Source organism: Leptonotus elevatus, chromosome 3 (genome assembly GCF_054856555.1).
Source record: "Leptonotus elevatus isolate MCC_2025b chromosome 3, RoL_Lele_1.0, whole genome shotgun sequence".
Classification (NCBI taxonomy): Eukaryota; Metazoa; Chordata; class Actinopteri; order Syngnathiformes; family Syngnathidae; genus Leptonotus; species Leptonotus elevatus.
The window spans coordinates 15,659,862-15,680,693 of NC_141241.1; the positions used below are offsets into that span (position 1 = coordinate 15,659,862).

The window sequence follows — 20,832 nt, forward strand, 5'->3', positions numbered from 1 at the left end:
TATGGGAAGTAACAATACAAGTACTATGGTGACAGTACTTAAAGAGGAAATCAAAAATGGTCTTTTAAATATGTTCTATGCGCCCTCACTACGCTAAACACAGCATTGTGGTTAATGTTTCAGAATAAAATCACCCGTTTTTGTCCATCTCATTGGCCGACTGAAAATAACATCACAGTTGTTCAGGGCTCAGATGACAACCAATCACGGCTCACCTGTTTTCTGAGTCTGGTCATGTGACGTTCATAAGCTGAGCCGTGATTGGTCGTTACCTGAGCAACTGTAATGTCATTTTTAATGGACGGCAAGTGGCAAAATGGCCGTCTCTTGAGATCCGGGTTATTATAGTTTTGGAATTTTTCATTTTAGTTAGTTTTTATTTCGTTTTGAGGTTTGTTTGTTAAATTTAGTTAGTTTTAATTAGTTTTCAGGGCTGCTGCTAGATGACGTCACTTTTGTGTGACACATTTTCAAATATCCTTATTTCGGTTAATATCCAAATAAATCATCCCCAAAGGCTCATGCATTAAATTGATTACCAAAGACTAAAACAAAGGACATTTTTGCTATATCTAGTTAATTTTCGGGTTTTTTAAAAAGCATTTTCGTTTTTATTTTATTTCGTTAACGAAATTGTTTTTTGAATTTTCGTTTTTTTTTTGTCAGTTTTAGTTAACTAAAATAACCTTGCTTGAGATGGATAAAAATGTGTGGATTTTGTTGCTTAATTCATATTCTACAAGCACAATATTAATCAGAATACGCATCATTCTAAAGAAACTTTTTGGCAATCAATTTATTAATGCTTTCCTTTGCTTGATTATTCATTTTCTGATGGGTTTTTTTTTTACCCTGACTGCTCTATTTATAAACAGGTATCTCTCCTTCCTACTGTGCGATGTGCATACACTCAGGGCCGACAACAAGGCGCTCTAAAGCAGCCACGCCAGCAGATTTGAGAGGAAGATGAAACACACAAAAATCGTGACAAAGCGTTAAAACGCTTTACCCCAACAAGTTAGTGCAACATATGGTTTTCGGTCTGCAATTATCTTTAACCATGTATCAAGGTCTTAGAAACATTTCCCTGAATTTATCTTACAGCACTTCTACTTTACCACATTTCAAAAAAGAAAAGAAAAAAAGTATCGCCACCTCTGCGCTAACACATCCAACACAAACATGCCCAATTTCTTTTTTTTAAAGCATTTAATTTGTACATTTTGTACAGAAAGGGGAGGAGGGGGGAATCACTAACCTTCAGTTGTGCAGTGCAGTCATTAATTAGAAAGGAGATTCGACAGGTTCCACATGTAGAACGACTTCGAAAACAAAACTAACAGTGAAATCATTCAAAATACTGTGGAGAATCCACCATCTGAATCAGTGGTGTCAAACCCGTATGGGCTCAATCAGGCCGGCAGGATTAATTGAAAGTACAAAAAGACGGTATTGTTGCGCGAAGAATTGTCATGTTGGGCGGTAATTTAGGTTTTGACAACTATTATGAAAGTAGAACATGGAGTGGAAACAAATTCTAGATCTTTATCAATTGATTTCCTTTGAATGTGCAATAAAGTGGAACCCAGCATTGTCACGGTTTGGCAGTCGCAAATTCACCTTCAGCAGTCTCTCGTCTTCTCTTGGAAACAGATTCAATGTTATTATAAAGCTTTGCAATTGTTGTTCAATTGACGATGATAACGAGTAGGACACCACTGATAAAAGTTATGATCAGAAATACACACGCACATGCACGCGGGAATCATTTTCTCAACGATTTCAATGAAGAACAGACACTCTGCATGTGAAAAGCAGGAAGGGCAACGTCAACAGAGGCGAGGCACGCCCCCTTCGCCACCGCTCCGCCTCCATGTTCATATGCTACAAAAAAAAGTGCGCGGCGTTAGTCTCGCGGCTGTACATCCAGAATGGATTCGGCCAGGCCGGTGAGTTTGCAGTCCTCCAGCGCTTTGACCAGCCGGCTCAGCTTGGCCGCCCGCCCCTCCGCCTGGATGAAGCGGCTGAGGAGCTGATAGGCCTGCTCGTACAGGCCCTCCCTGGCGTATTCGTAGGCCAGGTTGTCAATGGCCGTATCCTTCAGAGCGCGGCACTCCCTCCCCAGGGTCCTCCCCACGTGTTTCCACTGACGGCCCACTCCATTAGCGAAGCTCTGAACATCTGCTGCCGTCAGCGCTCGATCCTCTGATGGAAATAAGACATCAACGCAAACTGTACTTAATTGTGATTACGTAAACGCAGGTTTACGAAACAAACGCCTCCCAACCCGTTAAGGTTTGAAATGCTCTTTAACCTCATAGGAAAGTTTTAAAAGCTGCTTTATACAGTGAGAGTTAATTACATACGCTTGCAAAAGTCATCGAATAGCACTCTATTTACCGATGTTTAGATAACATGTCACCCAATTTAAAATATAAAATGAAAATGTACGTTTTATTTGACAACAAAAATGTACACAATTTAATTTGTATTATTAGTCAAATACATGTCTACACAATGTATATGTATTTTTTTGATTAGGAAATTTAAAGAAGTAAACTACAATTTAATATAACATTCGGAAATGCCAACTAACGGAGTATTGATAGTGTACCCATTGAATGGAATAATAAATGAGAAGTTTCTCACCAGTTACTCGGTAATCGAGTCGTTTTTTTCAAAGAGTACTTAAGTAATTATTTGGAGGACTACTTTGTGCTTTCACATGAGTCATATTCTAAAGTAACAGTACTTTTACTTGAGTACAATATTTAGCTACTCTACCCACCTCCCGTATCAAGTAGTAGACAAATGTTACAGCAATGTACCATGACACTGTACATATTGTATCTGTGGCCTATTTTTTCTCTCTCTCTCTCTCTTCATGCCTCCTTCTCCGTTCACATTTGCAGTTAAAAGAATGTAAAAAAAAAAAAAAGAAGAAAAAAAGAAAAACTATGTACGATGACAGAAGATGACAATCCACCCGAAATGTTTTTATTTTCATAATTTTTGTCTCTTCCCAGTTTTTAATACTGCAATTTTCTTTTCTTTTTTAATCTTCTTGTTTCATATTATTCAGCTGTATTTTTTCTTGCAAAATTAAAAAAAAATCCTCAAATTATTGCAAGTTAATTCTCTTAAAATGACAACTGTTTTTCTCATAATATTTAGATTTTATTACAAGAATATAATATTTTTTTGTCATAAAAATGTTTGTTTTTTTAACCCACTTGAAATAGTTTTTTCCTAATATCGAAACTTTAGTCTCATAAAATTACAACCTTCAACTTTCTTCTTATATTACATTTACTGGTATGCGTTTGGTTTGAGGGTAGGTTTTCGTAGCTACTACTTTAGCCTCCGTCCCACTGAGGGGTCAATGTTTGCGAGTGTTGGCGAAGGCAGTGAATTTGCGCCCCCGTCAGGGTTCGTTCAAAGTTTGCAAACGTTAGCTAAACGTTTGCCTAGAGCTTTAATCTTCCTTGTTTTGTACGTGTTTTGAACATGTTCAAAATCTCCTTGCAACGTGAAAAACCATTACAACTCTCGAATAGATGAATGTCGGCAAACGTTTAGCAAACGTTGCGAACATGAACAAACCCTGACGAGAAATCAACATTCGCTTAGCGTCGCAAACGTTTGCCCCTCGGTGAGATTCGGGCTTGAGGCCCTGGTTTGATCCGCGGTGAATATGACAATTCGGTAGAAAGCTGGCAATTTCAAATTAATGCAATCCACATAAATTATCTGCTGGCATGCACTAATCTTTAGATTGTGACCATCAATTCATAAATGGTTGGATTAGAGATTCATCTGTCAAACTGCGCAGAGTTTATGTGCTGCCAGCAAAATAAACACACAACAAATACAGCAGATGTTCACTGACATTACTAAATATTACATTACATTACAGCGTGTGTGTGTATATTTTTCAATAGCACTTGATCAGGTTATGAGTACAGTGAAACCCTGAAAATTTGCACTGTGGTTTCTGTTTAAAAAAAAAAAATCAACCAGAGTGACCAAGTATTGTTTTGTGCTCAGGCCAAAGACATGTCTAATATAAAACTATTGCTTTAGCGCCATCTTGTGCTAATAAAGCTAGGGAAAGAGTGTCGTTTCACCCACTTGTTAAATATATATATATATATATATATATATATATATATATATATATAATTTTGTGGCATCTACAGGAAATTATCTTTTTAGCATCAATTACTCGCAGATTGTGTGTTTTATGTCGGAAATACAGCACTCCATAATGTTGTACTTTATAAAAACATAGAGCCATAATTAAATAGAATTAAACCGTTTTCGTCACACTCACAAGACTTAAATGAAGGCCGGACTCACCAAACACTTTATTCTGAAACCTGAAGCAGTTGCTGGGGACTTGCTGTATGAACGGGATCTGCTGGGGCGGAGGAGACCCAAGAACCTCGCGACGCAGCCGCTCCTCCAGCCGATCGATCTCTTCATCACGCAGGCGTCCGGGCTGTCAGCAAATAAGAGAAAAGATGCTCAAACAAAGTATCTGTACTTCTACTTAGGTCAGGGGTCTGCAGCCTGTGGCTCTTTAGTACCTCTCCTGTGTGCTCTCAGATCACAAAAAAATAATTAGCAGAAATTGATATATTTTTTACATTTTTTTTTTTTGTTTTAGATAAAATAGTCTTTAAATGAATTAATGATTAAATAAATAAATAAATATTAAATAAATGTATAAATGTCAGAAACCAAATTTATAAGTTGTCCGAAAAATGAGACGATAGGTAGATGAAAAGTTGAAAAAAAAATGTGAAGGAAAAAGAAAAGCAGAAAATTACAATAAAATATCCAATTGCCAAATATGTCAGAAAGTCAGCAAATTAAATAGAAGTGTGTTTGGAATTGGCAAAAAAAAAAAAAATCAGCAAATTGAATTTTTTTTAAAAGGCAGAAAACTTTGAAAAAAAATAACGCTAAAATGTCAAAAAACTAAACAAAAGAAGAAATCCTGAAAACTACCATAAAATGTCCACAAAAATTTCCAAAATTTGATAGCAAAAAAGGCAGAAATAATGTCCAAAAATAGTATAGTCCACATGTCCTAAAAAAGGAATAAGAATTGCAGAAAATTACCATAATGTGTCCATAAAATTGCCAAAAAGAAAGAAAAGCAGAAAAATCAAAAAATGTATGAAAAATGAAGTTTAAAACATTACCAAAAATAAAAATCCAAAAACGAAAGACGAAAAGTAGAGGAAAATGAATCTCAAAGTAATGGTTGCTACATATTTCTGTTATGGTACAGCTCTAATTAGCTCTTAGGCCCTCACAGTAGTATGTATACTTTTGCTACCCCATAAAAAACAAATATGTATACCGGTGACTGTTGAATTTGCTGTAGACAAAGCTCCAGCTTGTCCAGACATCGATCCAAGATGTGCGTTCCGGCTTTGAGCTGGGCCTCCACGGTGAACTCTTGTGCCAGAGCGAGGAGCCGACAGGCGTGTTGGGAGATGGACTGACGCACGGCTCCAGAGCTGTAGCTCTCCAGGAACTGCTGACACGCTACTACGTCCACAAACTTCACCTCCACTCCGAAGAAGGGATCGGCATCGTGAAGCTTTAGTATCTCGCACCCGTCCAGACCTCCTGCGGAATCTGACCACGAAACGCACTCGTTGAAATAATGGCAACATGAACCAATTCATATAGCGTTATCCTGGATGTACAGTATCTCATGAAAGGAATTATACTTAGGTTAGGTTAGGGCTGCAGCTATAGAATATATTTTTAGAATTGAGTATTCTATTGATTATACTTTGTTAAAAAAAAAAGTTCATCTTGTCTTCTAATTCAAATACAGTATATGTGAGGTGCAGTTGTTATTTGTATCCACTTGGAGTCCCCTTCTTCACATTCTACTCTAACTGTGACTTTGAGTGTGTATGACTGGCCTGGTGAGTGACGTGGGTGTCAGCGATTTGAGTGCTTATTACATGCTTGTTTTCTTACTGTTTGCTCAAACTCTGCTTCTTTATGTCCAAGTACCTATTTTACCTTTACAAATATCTAAGGGGTGTGCTCACGCTTTGAGATACTGTACATTTCTATACTGTACTGTAGGTTCAAATTAAAATGTCACTTATCACCTATGAGAGTCAGTTTGATGACTTTATAAAGGATGAACTTTCCCTCCTCGTCTTTGTAAAGCGAGAGCAGGTTTGCATCTGGACAAAGTGACTGCAGGAACAGAACGGCACATCCTGTCCAGGGTCCTCGATCCAAAACCTTGTCTGCCATCCTATGAATATGGAAACAATCACATGATCAAGTCAGTCTAATCTTCCCAGGGCCAGGATTATTACATAAATATTGATTCTGAACTGCTTCAAATGATGTACTGTCTGTGGCAGTTGACAGTTGCGTGCTATTATTTAGCATTTTTTTGTATCGCATTGATGGTTTCTATAATTATGACGTGATGGTGGTGGTATTAAGAGGTGGATTAAGTTGAGTAAGTCCCCACTGAAGGCCCAGGTATCAAATGCACAGTCCGTCATTTCCTGTAGTGGTGGTGGCTACTCGCTCGCAGAAGCCTCATTCCACCTCTTCCCATCCTTGCCCCGGCCTTCTCTTGCAACCTTCATTACATAAAAACCTGTTTTAATCTGAAGATTCTCTGGCCTACCCCACCCCCCCACCCCCCCACCCCCGTGGCGACACAGCCCCGATCTCCTGTACTATGGATGAACCGCTTCACTTACGCCCTCTCCATGCACAGGATGCAGAAGGCGTCGCATGGAAAGAGCATCATTTGAGCTGGATTATGCACATCCTCATATTTCACTAATACACAGTACGCTTGACTCTTGGGTCTGCAGGAATCTCAACAACTTAACCAGTATTTAATTATATGCAATCTAATCTACCGGTGCTCTGAAAGTATACTGCGAGATTAGTTCAGCAGCGGTATGAGGATTAAATGATCATCGGGAGCTTAAAATATATCGTTCAGCGTTTGCTGCCAAAAAGACAACCTCTACTGTTCCTGCCTGGACAGTCTGCTTAGCTGATTGGGAAGAATGCTAAAGAATGCTCCATGTGAGGTTTTGCTCCCACTAATTAGTTGTGTCATCTAATTCTGATGGAGTTAGGATTTTCTTTATACCTGGTATTACAAACTAGAGAATTGTAACTTCCGACGGTGGGAAAACAGGTGATGTTACTGCCATTATTGCCCCATCCATTTATCTTGTATAGCACTTTAGGGTTGCGGCCGGTTGCTGGAGCCTATCCCATCTGGGTGAGAGGCAGGGTACATGCTGAGCTGGTCGCCAATCAATCACAGGGCACATATGGACAAACAAGCATTAACACTCAAATTCATCCACACCTATAGACAACTTAGATTTCACACAGGAAGGCTGGTGTTGAATTTCCAACCCCCAACCTTAGAACTACTGGGGCACTCCTTGCAACAGACATTATTTTTGCAATGACAAATTCTATGTAATCCTGAACTAGACAGATTCGTCAACCAACATTTTCATCTCTACCTTATAATGAAACAATCATTGACATTAACGTGTCAAACACACATCATCAATATCAACAACCAGGTGTGTTATACTGTACATGTTTTTTTTAGCCAGTATGGTACAGTAGTTGATATATTTTCCTATATTTTCAAAATATTACAAGGGCTTCCAATAACATACTTAAAATACTAACACTATACTTTAGCCTCCTAGAAAAACAAACACAAATGGAATATTTTACCCTACTAAAAAGTAAAAAGACACTATGGAAATTAAGCTTTATGCATCAAAAGATCCCGGACCCAAATCAGTCTGAATAAGACTGAAATATTTTTTTAATCCATTTATATGGATTTCATTTGACTGGTTCTGGAAAAATAAGACCGAAATGTTCGTTTTAGTGAAATTGTAGCATTAAATGTGTTTAAAAAATGATTTACAACTAATAACATCACTAGGGGTGAAAGTTACACTAATGTGACTGTTGTAGAAAGTCTAAATACGTATAATGTACAGTATTTACTTGTAGTTGTTTTGTTGATAGTCAGCAGTTGAGACACAACAGGAACAACTACAATACCGTAAAACGTAGTCAACGAGACAGAGGGTGAGAACCAAATGTAACTTTACGAGTGACTAACACAACAGCGTTTGTAGCACTTATTCACTGTGCCGAATATGCAACGTAATTGTTTACTAAAATGTACGCTAACTTACCTAAAAACTTTTGTTATACTGTCCGGTGACGCTTCCTCCTAAAACTAACCTACTGTTACGGTAATCGCATTATCCCGCCCTATTGGCTGAAGGGGTGAAAAGAAACAATTCTGATTGGTGAATTGCTACTCAGGGAGAGGCAAAAACCGGAAGGAAGTGGAGTTTTTTCCGGCAAGGAAAAAAAAACTCGATTAAAAAGTAGGGCAGCAGCGCCATTCATTCTGGGTTATTTGCAGCTACCGATAAATAACGTATACATGTTTAATGAGAGGCAAGATGTAGATGTATTCCCTCTCTTTAATACAGCTATGAAATGATTAGACCAGATAATTATTGTCATGCACTCCATTTTAAAACCACGTCTTAATTTTAACCTCTTATTACAGTGATTCACAAAGTGCGGTACAAGTATCACTACTAGTGGCCCTTACCACTTGCCAATACTAGAGTACAGTAAAGAATCACTGAATTACTTTGTAAAAGTTCAAATTGTGTATAATGTTACAGTGGCTTGTTTGTTTTCTATCAAGTGCAGTTAAACTGTATTTAACTTCATTTAAGCCATTCTTCTCTCTTTTTTTTTTAAGTGGTTTTGGATTTTTATTTATTTATTTATTAATTTTCCTAATGCTTGTGAGTGTACATGTTTTTGAAATGTGGGAGGAAAATCAGAGTACCCGGAGAACACACTGCGAGGCAGATGTGGTAACCACAAAACCTATAAAAAATAATAATAATAGAAATGTAAAAGAGATGTATGTAAACTTTTATTCATAATACACAAAGGAGAAGTCATAGAATACTCCGGTAGATGAATCACTGCTGCTTCTGTGGTTGACATGCTTGACAAATTTGAGGGTTTCTTTGTCTCTATAGACCAGAGCGAGGGAATTATCTTCTGGATAGATGGTCAGCAGCTTTAAACAAGCAGAAAAAAACCCATTATGATGATCACATAAGTATTGTATCTCTAAAATATCCTTAATATACAAATTCAAAACACTCACTTCCTCATCCTCCTCGTTCGCAACGTAACAACTGAAGCCTCCGAACTCTGACTGCCAACCTAAAAATCAAAAATGTGTCAGTCATCATTTCTATCCATCCGCTTCGTGTCTCTTATGATTAACTAATTAAATAAAATACATCATACTCACCAGAAAGGCTGCTTACCAAATGTGTCAATATGTGTAGATTGCTACAGACATGATTTGGTAATCAGACTTGGTTTGCTCTGACCAACCAATTAGACAAGGGAAAAAATGCTGACATCGTTCTCGGTCCACTGAAGGGGAAGTTAAAATCTGATTGTCCCATTGCTAATATCGTTTAAGCTGCATCGACCAGCAAAATATTATAACCTATCAGCAATGCTGATTCTGACGGCAGATTGGACTGAGATGGCAACAGATGCTAAAACATGATTGGACGGCCAAACCAAAAAAAAAATCTAACATCCATTTCATGTACTGGACACTTTGTAGTCTAGGGAAATGTTATGAATGCTTAGTGTGTGATTGTGATACACGTGTCTGACACGCCACCAATCCACTCATTTCACTCCAAAGGTGATTTGTTGTCACAGTTTTCGTATCAACTGACCCGCACAGCTGAAAGGTAAAATGAGGTCCAGTGCGAATTCCTCTCGTGCTGCCTCTCCATCGTGCAGTAAAGTGTAGCTGCCGTGGGACCATCGTCGCAGTTCACCACAACACTTGGGTGTACTTGGCTCTAAGTGGAGGAATACAAAAACATTCAGCATAAAGACAACAACAACAAAAGGTGCAAATGAAATTTCATGAACCTGACTCTTTGCTTGCTTCGTTTGAGGACCCTGTTGCTTTGTCATCCTTTTCACAGCTGTCCTTCTTCTCTCTGTCTTTATTTTCACCACCACCATCATCATCATCATCGTCGTCGTCATCATCATCACCAGGACACAGGTAGTGCAATCGAAGCCCCGTAAAATTGGACAGAAGCAGGAAGAACGCTTCTGAATGAAGCAGCTCCCAACAAGCACTCGCACACTCGGGTAAGGTGTCCAGGCAGGCTGCTTCGTAGCATCTAGACGCAACAAGTGCTCGACATAGTCAACGAGTCCAGTCAACCCACCAACACATCGTGGTTCATCTTACATGCTATGAGATTTTTCAGAAACACTTGAATTTCTTTTCAGAATCAAATCATTTCTTTTGCATGCTAAACAACAGAATGCTCCCACAAGATTGTCATTTATAGTCTAAAAGTTCCCCACCTCTTATTGGCCGGACCTTTCCGCGTCCACTGGATCTGAGCCAACTGCATGGCTTCACACACTTGTCTGAATTTCTCCTCCTGATGACACAATCATCCGGAGGAACCAAAATGAAACCTCGTTTTAGCTTGAATTCTAATCAACATTATTAGCAATACTTTTAATTCCTATAGATAATTCTTAGGGGTACACACAGTAGTTATGTAAGATTCCTGTTAGGATTGTGAGCGATTCCTTGGAAAAAGTGGTGGAAAACATCAAACAGAGAGCACATCACCCTGAGAAAATCTTTCAGCTGAATTTCAGAGCTTTCCTCAAACTCTTCCTGAATCTGCTCCTGGTACGAAATATCCAGGTAGAGTGGATTGACCCACTCCAGCAGCAATGTCTCCTGAAATAAGACACCAAATGAGTGTGGAGTTCACTTCGCGTGCACGTGCACGTTTGAACTCACGTCTCTCGGCAAGTGTTCGCGCCGCGAGACGAGAGCCTCTACGTGGCGAGGAGGACGCTCCAGAGACGGTCCGTGAAACCAGCCGCTGAGAGACAGACGACACTTGTCCTGTGATAACACCTCAGACACCTGGAGAAGCACAAAAGATGAATAATTTTTTTCCCCCCCTTATCCTCTTTGGCAAGGCAGATAACGCATGTTATTCTCACTCGGTGAAAGGAGACTGGAGACACTTCGAAAAGTACGAGCGTATTCCAAGAAGGCACGAGGGACTTGACAACACTCTGTGGTTGGAAATGACCTGAAGAAACACATTTCTTTAATGATGACATCGGGTCACATTGAATTATAATGGTTTTATAAAAATTATAAATAGAATTGTTTTTATTGCTGCATTAAGCTATCAAAACAGGTATTATATATTATTGACAGTAAATATTTTCTTACCTCTATACTTAAAGGAATACTTAATCCATTGAGTAATTTTCAGCAGTAAAAAGTTAATATTTTGTCTAGAATTAATTTAATAATCTCATTATTTTTCATGTACAATTAATACCTTTGATTTAAGAACACATTTTGCCTCTTGCTGTTGACTGAAAATGACATCACAGGTGCACAGAAAACGGGTAACGACCAATCACGGCTCACCGGTTTACTAGGTTTCATGTGACATTGGCAAACTGAGCCGTGATTGGTCATTACCAATTTCCTGAGCACACGTGATGTCATTTTCAGTCGACACTCAACAGTGAGTGGCAAAATGTGTTTTTAAACAGATTTTTAAAGGTATTGTACATGAAAAATAATGACGTTATCAGATTAACTAATTTGCTCCCAAAAACGTATAAATGCGTTCTGCTTTAAATATTACCATGGTCCCAAAAACATATTTATACGTTGTTCATGTTTTGACATACAGAAGGCTTTAATGCAGCCTCTGAACTGAAGGGAAAACTTAAAGCAATGGTAGTTATTACAAAAACGGCCAGCAGGTGGCATCAGAATACAAGAGATCAACCAGAGCCATGCCCCCCCCCCCCAAGTGTTTTAAACAGATTTGTGAATAATGATTGAATTTCGCTATATTCTAATGCTAATAGAAATGTACTTTTTTCCTGATTAAATCTAATCTTTCTTTCGATAGGTTCCATGTTTTTATAGGAATAGAACACAATATTCTATGGGTCAAAATCCAGTAAAACAGCCAGGAGCGAAGGGGGTTGCTTCAGTGAAAATGGCTGAGAGTGAATGAGTTAATTATGGACAAAATATCTTCTTACTGCTAAAAATGGATAAATGAGTAAAGTATACCTTTAAGTACATTTCAGAATCAGTACTTATTTACACTTGAAGCGGAAATGTTCTTGACAATAATATGTTCTCTGCAGCCCCACTAGTCTAAACACAGTATTCTGATTAATGTTTGCGTTGTGGAATATAATTCAAATCCACCCGTTTTTATCCATCTCAGGAGGCGGCCATTTTGCCAGTTGCTGACTTGCTGTCCACTGAAAATGACATCACAGTCGCTCAGGGCTCAGTTAACAGCCAATCACGGCTCACCTCTTTTCTGAAGCTTCAGTGGACAGCATGCGGCAAAATGGCCACCCCCTGAGGTGGATATAAACGGGTGGATGTTGCTGCTTTATTTATATTCCACAAACGCAATATTAATCTGAATGCTGTGTACGTATTATTGTAAAGAAAACCTTTTTGGGTTGACTTCCCCTTTCAATAGAAGAGCTAAATCAGTACTTTATATTTTAGTAGTATTTTTTTTAAATTAAGTACTGCATCTTTACCTCTACTTAAATACAAAGTACGAGTATTTTTTCCACCGCCACCGAACTAAAACGGAAACTCACCGTCTGTTGTGTAAAGATCGAGGGAACCACCGTCACTGCTCAGCCATGGGGGGACGAGGTAAAGAATGAAGGCAACACGCCTCCCTTCCAGTTCATCATCATGACACAAAAGAATATCTACAAACAGTTTGGAAAGACATAAACATCGGATCAATGACTCTAAACTAAAAAAATATCATTGATAACTCTTGTTAAATGCTCACCGGTGTATTCATATTTGGCACAGGAAATATCCACAGTGGGCTCCAATTTAACTCCTAAAACATCCTCAAGCCATAGCCGGAATTGACTAAACAGTGCTGATCTGGAATTAGGCACAAATTTTAAATCAGTGGATATAAAAAGTCTGCATACTCCCGTTCAAATAACAGGTTTTTGTGATATAAAAAACGAGAACAAGATAAATCATTTCACAACTTTTTTTTCCGGCATTAACTCGTTTGATCCCAAAAACGTATAAATATGTTCTATTTTAAATGTGTTAAGTGTCCCAAAGACATATTTATACGTTTGTTATGTTTGTTTGTTTTTTTATGCTAGAGCATACAGAAGGCTTTGATGCAGCCTCTCAACGGCAAAGAACGGTTGAAGAAATTGTAGTTATTACACAAACGGCCAGCAGGTGGCAACAGAGCAGAGGAAATGAACCAGGACCATGTTGAAAAAAACCCTCAAATACTCAGAATTCTAAATAGATTTGTGAATAATGAGTAAAACTTAGCTATATTCTAATCTGCAAAACGAAAACATATATAAATATGTTATATTCTGATGAAAGAAGAGACTTTCTTTTGGTATGTTTCATCTTTTTATAGCAATAGAACACAATATTCTGTGGGCCTTGCAAAATCAGTCAAAATCCAGTAAAACAGCCGGGAGTGAAGGGGATTGTTTTAGTGAAAATGGCTGAGAGTGAATGAGTTAATGTGACCTATAACCTTTACATATTAATTGAAGAAACGGATCTGGGAGATAGAAAAAAATAAACAATTTTGGCAGATGTGTGCTGACTCCTATCTAACATGAGTTTGAATGTGATTGGTTAATTCTGAACATAGCAAATCCCCGGTTATAAAAGGGTGTGCACACTTGCGCAACCACATTATCTATCTTGTTTATTTTTTACTTCGCATCTTGATCCCCCCCCCCCCCATACGAGTTGCACAGGTAATAGGTGACATTAATGGTGGAGAAGGTTTTGAGATGATTTATCATAATATGCTCTTTTTTTAAATATCACATAAACCAGGCATTTTAACATGGGTGTGTCAACTTTTTATATGCACTCTATGTATTTTATATACTCTTAATGTACATTAGAGTGTAAAACAAGCAGATGATGTGTCTTCAATTCGAGCTGATGGAGGTCTCAACAGAAGCAAATTCATCCACTGTTCAGACATGCCATGACATTTTGGTGCACTATAAATAATAAATGATCCCAAGGGGAAGCATTCATTTTGCTCTTAATCATGGTTTGGATTCACCAGGGCGGATTTGCTTGGGGAGGTGCATTTGATAAACACATATTTACATCAAGCTATACACAGCGTATCTTATTTCTCATTGGCTGCTATGTGCAGCATTCTAAATAAGACAATCAAGATAGATACATTGCTGTCAGACCTTAGACATGAGAAAAGAAAGATTGATTTAGATGTCGTAATGCGCACTTGGGGACCTAACGTTTATTGAATAGGCTTAAATAAATATTGGACACAGTATAGTGTGTATGCTGTATTGGTAACTTTGGGATTTATCCCTTCCAAATAAAGGAATTTCTCCATTTGGGTTAAAAATGCAATCTCTGGCTCCCTCTGGTGGCACTAATGAACCACAAAATAGCCACAATGACTTTATCATATAGTATTGCTAATCAACTATTTGACAGCTTTAATAACTCAGGTAGGGCTGAAGTGACTGTCTAATCATTTTTGAAAAATGTAAAGATAAATAGGTTGTCGGCTTGTCACTCAGTGTCAGTAAGTTATCATCTGGTTTGATCACAAATAAACCACAAACACTCACCTTAGGCCTGCTATGTGTGGTTCGGTCCGTTTTCTCAAGTCATCTGACTGTAGGTGGGAAAGGAAATCAATAAATGTCAAGACAGCGTAGCCACCTGCCGTAAAAGTTACGCACGGATCAGTTTAAGGCTCACCTGTTTAAATTTGTAGAGATCGTTGGACTTTGCGTGAAAGTTTAGCGAGAGCAGTTCTATCTGCAGATTCTCCAAGAAATTCTCACTTCTGATGAAGTTTTTGATGACACAGTGAGGGAAAGGGTGGCAGTCCAACTCCAAATCACCTGATGTGAAACAAATACATTGGATGTAGAAATCGGCAGCTGAAAACCTAATTATATTCGTTATTTAGCTAAAAAAGAAAATCAAAATGAACAAACAAACATAACCTGTCAGCTCGGTTCAATGCAGTTCTACAAAGGGCTAGTATCGATGCCACAACTGTAAGTCTGTACTCATACTCTGATACTACATCACCGATACCACTCTACCTGCCTGACATAGGCTATAGCTTCACAGGCTGATGGAGTGGCAGCCATGTTAGCAGTATGAGGATACTTAAACGTAAACGTGGATGACAACACTTAGGTAACAGTTGGATGTTAAAATGTCAATAATGACAAGTTGCTACTCTAAAACTATCTGAGTGAATTGGATGCTATGTTCACGAAAGGTTGGTGGTTTGTTTTCCAGGACAATATTTGATTAAAATAAAACACATTTTCATTTAATCTTAATTGCTAAATGTAAGGGCATTGGCTAATACACAAATGTACTTGAACTATAGGTCTGGAAAGAAGTTAATGAGCATTACCTTTGTAAAGTTACAATTACACAAAGAAAATGTCGGCATTATTTTTATTTCACCATGACTAAATAAAACAATGTAAAGTAGTCAGGGATATAAATTCATGTTAACATGAAACAATCATTGAGGAAAATCTATGTGATACAGTTTCACTTAAAACAAAAAAACAATGCTGCTGCTGTTTACAGATGTTTTAGTATTATAAATGCATGCATAATTTTTTTTTTCAACTACGTATATGTTCTGTGCTGTCGGTGTTAGCATTGCTGCAATCATTGAGCTAACTCGAAGCTAAAGTTGTTCGTGTTAGGGTCTGCGTTGAATTCACGGACCATGGGTGAAGTGAGATTTCTGGCTCCATGCTTCCTTCACTGCCGTCCTCACGTTCTCGTCTGTAACGACTCGGCAAAGTTCTGCTGTTTCTTCGCAGTTATTTATCTTCATTTTCTTCTTGTTTGACTTTATACATTCACCCCGTTGCCTTTTAGATGTCATTGTAGAGTTTGACAAGTGACTAAAAACGCGTTAAAATGCACCCATTGCGGTGGTCAGTGGAAGCTGTCATCGCGTCGCATGAAGATGACGTCAGCGTTTTTTGTTTTTTTGCCATTTAAAGGTATGGACATCAAGTATCAATATTTAGAAAAATGGCATGTACGTATATAAATCCATGTTTAAAGACATGTTAAGTCCAATGCACCTACATTTGAATAAATACAGTCCTACATGACGCATCTAACAGGCCGGAGTTTAACGCTCTTTCTCCAATCCAATGTTACTAAATATACCTCGCTGCGGTCATGAAACATCTTGTAAAATATTTAGATTAATCCTCGTCAAATCCAGGTGCTCTCGTGTCATGATAGCGTGCCTTTTCTGTATGATTATGGAATTTGCATCTAATCATACCGAGAGGGCTGATGTAAGAATAATGTAATGTAATAATGTAAATGTCCTCCAGGACACATCCTACAACTCCAGACACTAAGTGTCTTAGAAATATTGTGATCATATGAAAGTTGGATAATTCATACAGAGGCCTACGGACACATTTTGACTCAATTATGAAACGTGAGCATAGTTCATTAGCCCACTGACACCTGAGAGGCTACTGCCCCATCCAGTTTCACTGAGCATCACCTCACACCAACAGTTTCCCAAAACATATCGTATTCAGCTGAATTACTGTATTTTTTATGGGAGGAGGCTCCCAAAATATGCGATGTATTGTTTAAAATCGCCATACACTTAATAAAAAAACACATTTAAATGACTTTTTTTTTATTAAAAAAGAAAAAAAAACAATGCAGATTAAAATAACAGTAAACACAAAGTAATTGGTTTAATCCAACCTTTTCCAAAAACTTAAATTCAGACTGAGCATAATGCAATATAAATGTATCTTCTACAAAAAACACCAATTTTTCGAGAATTAAAAAAAAGGGGGTGTTCTGACAAAAGCACAGCTAAACATCCCCGTGGACTGTCAGGATATTCAGTACAGGGCACATTTCTCTCGTGAAAGTGGAGCTGAAGATGAGAAGTGTAATTTCTCTACATTCTCCACATGATCTTCAAGTTTCACTTCAACTGGGCTGCACTCACAGAGACAGCCAAATGGACTTCACTTAGTTGTAGATGAAGTTGAACCTGTTAAAGAAAAAAGAAGAAAAAAAAGATGTTGGGACTAATTTCAAGAAAGATTCACAGAATCATATTAGTTGCATTATACAAACCCTGACAGCCCAATAAAGAAAATAGAGTGAGGGGATATGGAATAAATTACTTCAGTTACATATAAAGCAATGGTCTGCTCTATTTGTATCATCAGTAAACACACCTATTTAAAAAACAAACAAAAAAACATTACCGGCTAAGCAGCTGCGGAAGACTTGATATGATGGGTCCATATCCAGGGGCATTGTCATACAGCTCAAACAACGGGGCTGCCACCAATTTATAATTTTTTGGGACAGCAAACAGTGCTGGAAACAAAACGACCCACATACCTCAGCTCATATTCCATTTCTGTTTCATCATTAATTCACATTTATTTATGTATATACACCGCTATACCAACCTTTTTCCTGCAGCTGAACCAGAAAAAGTTTTTTATGCTCCTTAGGTTTGGTAATGTGAGCTGGAATGTAGGGATACTGCAAGACACAAAATTCTCGAGGGTAAAAATGCAACTCATTTGCTTGAAAAAGAAACAATGCTTGCCTGTCACATTTTGCATATGCTGGCCACTTAAAAGTCACGGTGACCAATACAAATCTTATGATTCCTTGGACGTGAAGGACAAACCTGTGGAGGCTCAAAGTTGGGGCGCCACCAGTTGCCAATGCAGTCGTCAATCACCCAGTCCTGCTTCACGCCATCCTGCCGTCCGAGAATCTAACATGCAAATAAATGATCAATTGGGATTAATAGAGAAGTTTAACAAAATAAACCCTCACCGTGTCAATTTATGTTGCCTTGGTTCCTAAAATTCATATCAGAGTATAAATAGAATCTCGTTAGGATTAACGGTAAATATTGCAGTGTAAAATTGAGGGTAAAAACAATAATGGAAGTATTTCTAAATGCCCTTGTGCTTTGAGTCATTGTCACTCTAAGGCAGGGGGATGCACAGATAGACACCACCTCTTTTAGACGAGTACAAATACTTACATTTACCGATACTTAATAATGCCCTTACATCTTTGCATTGTGATGAAAATGTATTTTGTTTAATCAAAACTGCTCCCCTAACCTCGGTCATTAGGCGTTTCAGACCTTCCACCTCATCTTCCCCGGGACTCAACTCTCCACCGGGCCTACAAGAAAGAAAGAAAACATCAGACTTAGACTCAGGAAAACACATCTGATGATGATTCCAAAGAACATGAAGTCCTCACAGTTTGAAGAAAGTAGTTCCCAGTTGCAGAAGTAAGACGTGCGGCAGCCGATGCTCATGGACGATAAGTACGCCTTCCACTGTCCTCCTCATTCCCATCTTGTCAAACTCCTCGCGCATCCGCTGGAACCTGGCCGCCACTGAGCTGTCCTTCTCATACAAAGGCTCCTTGGTCCCAAACGTGTAGTTGGTGAGGGGGTATCTAAAAACACATACATGTTACATCACAGTTATCTCAAATGTTGTCTTCACAAGTGTTGTAGTGTTCCGTTTTATGCCAGTAACCCTTCGCGAAACAACTCTCCCATTTACCCGGGTTTGGGACTAGCACTGGATATCGCTATTGCCTATAGGAACCAAACTCACTTTCTGCATAAAATGAACCATGTCCGAAAAACGGCATTAATTTGACAACATTAATAGGCTGTCATTTGAAGTTGTGTAAAACTGCAGTAAATCAGAAGCATGTGTTTCTAACTAGGGCTGTAGCTATCAAATGTTTTTAGAATCGAGTATTCTACCATTAATCTCATTGATGATTGGTATAAATGTTAATTTCGCATTATTAAGTCAAGTTGGCTTTAGTGAACTGGCCCACCCGTTTAATTAAGTGAGTCTACAACAACATTAGTCCGGGTATAAGCTTTATCCCTGTGAAGCTTCGAGGTTGAGATTTCGCATCAAATTGATTTTGTAATGAGTTGTTCGATTTGTTACAGCCCAATAAAATAAAAGGCAAAATGTTTGATAACAGCTTTTGTATTGGCTCTCAATTTTTTATTTTTAAAAGGGATCATTCAATTCCAAATATATTTAGACATAAATTTCAGATCACTCTAACCTCAGATTTTTACATTTAGTTAAAATGTATTCTGTGCTTTGTAAGAGACAAATATATATATTTTTTTGGGCTACCAAATACATTTTACCATCACATTTCCTTTTAGTAGAACGGCGTGGCTATGTTGGATCATCATTAAATTAAGGCTAGAACACACATTTTGCACCAACATGAATCGATTTGTGAACATGTCGACGAACTCACAGATTGATGGTTCTCTCCAGGGTGAGAGGCTTCGCCGGGCCAGTCATGTATTTGCTTCCAAACTGAGCGCCACCTCCGCGCGGCCAACCTGTGTTCGAGCGACTGGGAGGAGCAACCGACATATTTTGTGTGCACAGTGAGATTGAGAATTCAACAAAATCCAAAACGTGTTTTTGGAATAAGCGCAATGAACAAAATAGCAATGAAAAATAATAAAGAAAACTACAATGGACAGTACTCAACAACTCGTCCACAGTCGTTTCCGCTGTCTTTCCACTTCCGGGTGAAATAGGATGTTTTGTCCATAATGGCGCCGCCGCCAGCGACTCCTGCTGGTAGGAGTGAATAATAAAGTTGGTCAGATCACAATTTATAGGCTTATTATATTTCACAATAATAGTCTCTGTCAATTAATTATCTATCAATATTTTTTTTTAAGTAATCCAAATTGTAATTACCTATCAATCTCAAAAGCAACTATGGAAAATATAAAGCCCACAGTTCACAATCTTTTGATGGCACCTCCTGGAAACCCCCCAATCCCCACATTCAATTCAGGCAAGGATAAACCTCTGGAAAACCCATTTGGGAAAAAGAAAGAAATCTTGATTATCTTCTTTTGTAGTGAATCTCGTGATCTCGTGGGCAACATCTATCATGTGAAAGGATAAAAATGAGCTTTGATTTGGGCTTTCACGTGTAAGTTAGCAGCACTTTTGGTACTCAAAGCATTTTAACATTGTCGCCTCATTTTACCTACTGATGATGCAGTATCTGTGGATTCAGTATTTTTGCTCAAGGACACTTCAACATAGTCACAATTAAGTTGAATATTGAACCCATAATCTTCGGGTTGTGAGACGACCACTCTACCACCTGTGCCAGGCCAACCCCAATCATATTGTCAGTTCTGTAATTACAGCGTACCAGGTCAACGTCAGCTGATTCACTGTACACCTTACAAAACTAAAAGCAAGTATGGAAGACAGTCACTTTTTGCATGGCACATAAAACTTGTAGAGCCAGGAATGTCTTGGTGTGCTTCGTGCAACTCATGGAGCCTCGTTTTTCTTTTATTATGTCCGCACATTTGCCTCTTGAGTTACATTTGTAATAAATTTGTTAAATTGTATAGAGAATTTATGGAAGCTGTTAGGTGACTTTGAATTGAATTACAGTTTCTTTGCTAAGTGTCTGATGTTGTCTGTCTGTTCAAATCTACTTGTTTATAT

The 20,832-nt window shown here is 38.2% G+C and overlaps 3 protein-coding genes across 4 annotated transcripts; all 3 read right to left on the reverse strand.

Annotated features, from left to right (window-relative positions):
* Nucleotides 1-1,170: 1,170 nt before the first annotated feature.
* tradd (tnfrsf1a-associated via death domain) lies at nucleotides 1,171-8,327 on the reverse strand. Its single transcript, XM_086071573.1, has 5 exons — nucleotides 8,250-8,327; nucleotides 6,144-6,295; nucleotides 5,372-5,652; nucleotides 4,360-4,501; nucleotides 1,171-2,205 (listed from the first exon to the last, which is right to left on the reverse strand). The coding sequence occupies exons 2-5, from the start codon at nucleotides 6,292-6,294 to the stop codon at nucleotides 1,907-1,909; spliced, it is 873 nt and encodes a 290-aa protein (XP_085927699.1). The 5' UTR covers nucleotide 6,295; nucleotides 8,250-8,327; the 3' UTR covers nucleotides 1,171-1,906.
* Nucleotides 8,328-8,994: 667 nt separating this feature from the next.
* ogfod1 (2-oxoglutarate and iron-dependent oxygenase domain containing 1) lies at nucleotides 8,995-16,225 on the reverse strand. Of its 2 annotated transcripts, XM_086071497.1 has the most exons (13): nucleotides 15,989-16,225; nucleotides 14,987-15,132; nucleotides 14,854-14,900; nucleotides 13,029-13,129; nucleotides 12,826-12,942; nucleotides 11,167-11,258; nucleotides 10,958-11,086; nucleotides 10,781-10,894; nucleotides 10,504-10,583; nucleotides 10,054-10,313; nucleotides 9,852-9,980; nucleotides 9,257-9,315; nucleotides 8,995-9,166 (listed from the first exon to the last, which is right to left on the reverse strand). In XM_086071497.1, the coding sequence occupies exons 1-13, from the start codon at nucleotides 16,149-16,151 to the stop codon at nucleotides 9,017-9,019; spliced, it is 1,587 nt and encodes a 528-aa protein (XP_085927623.1). In that variant the 5' UTR covers nucleotides 16,152-16,225; the 3' UTR covers nucleotides 8,995-9,016. The 2 variants fall into 2 exon arrangements, 1 of the variants encoding a protein (XP_085927623.1); XR_015094379.1 differs by lacking the exon at nucleotides 8,995-9,166 and having other exon boundaries at nucleotides 10,059-10,313.
* A 695-nt stretch (nucleotides 16,226-16,920) lies between these two features.
* Nucleotides 16,921-19,879, reverse strand: nudt21 (nudix hydrolase 21). The gene is made up of 7 exons (XM_086071410.1): nucleotides 19,601-19,879; nucleotides 18,557-18,757; nucleotides 18,412-18,475; nucleotides 17,964-18,053; nucleotides 17,737-17,812; nucleotides 17,527-17,641; nucleotides 16,921-17,306 (listed from the first exon to the last, which is right to left on the reverse strand). Exons 1-7 carry the CDS (start codon nucleotides 19,720-19,722, stop codon nucleotides 17,285-17,287), a joined length of 690 nt encoding a protein of 229 aa, XP_085927536.1. The 5' UTR covers nucleotides 19,723-19,879; the 3' UTR covers nucleotides 16,921-17,284.
* Nucleotides 19,880-20,832: the final 953 nt, after the last annotated feature.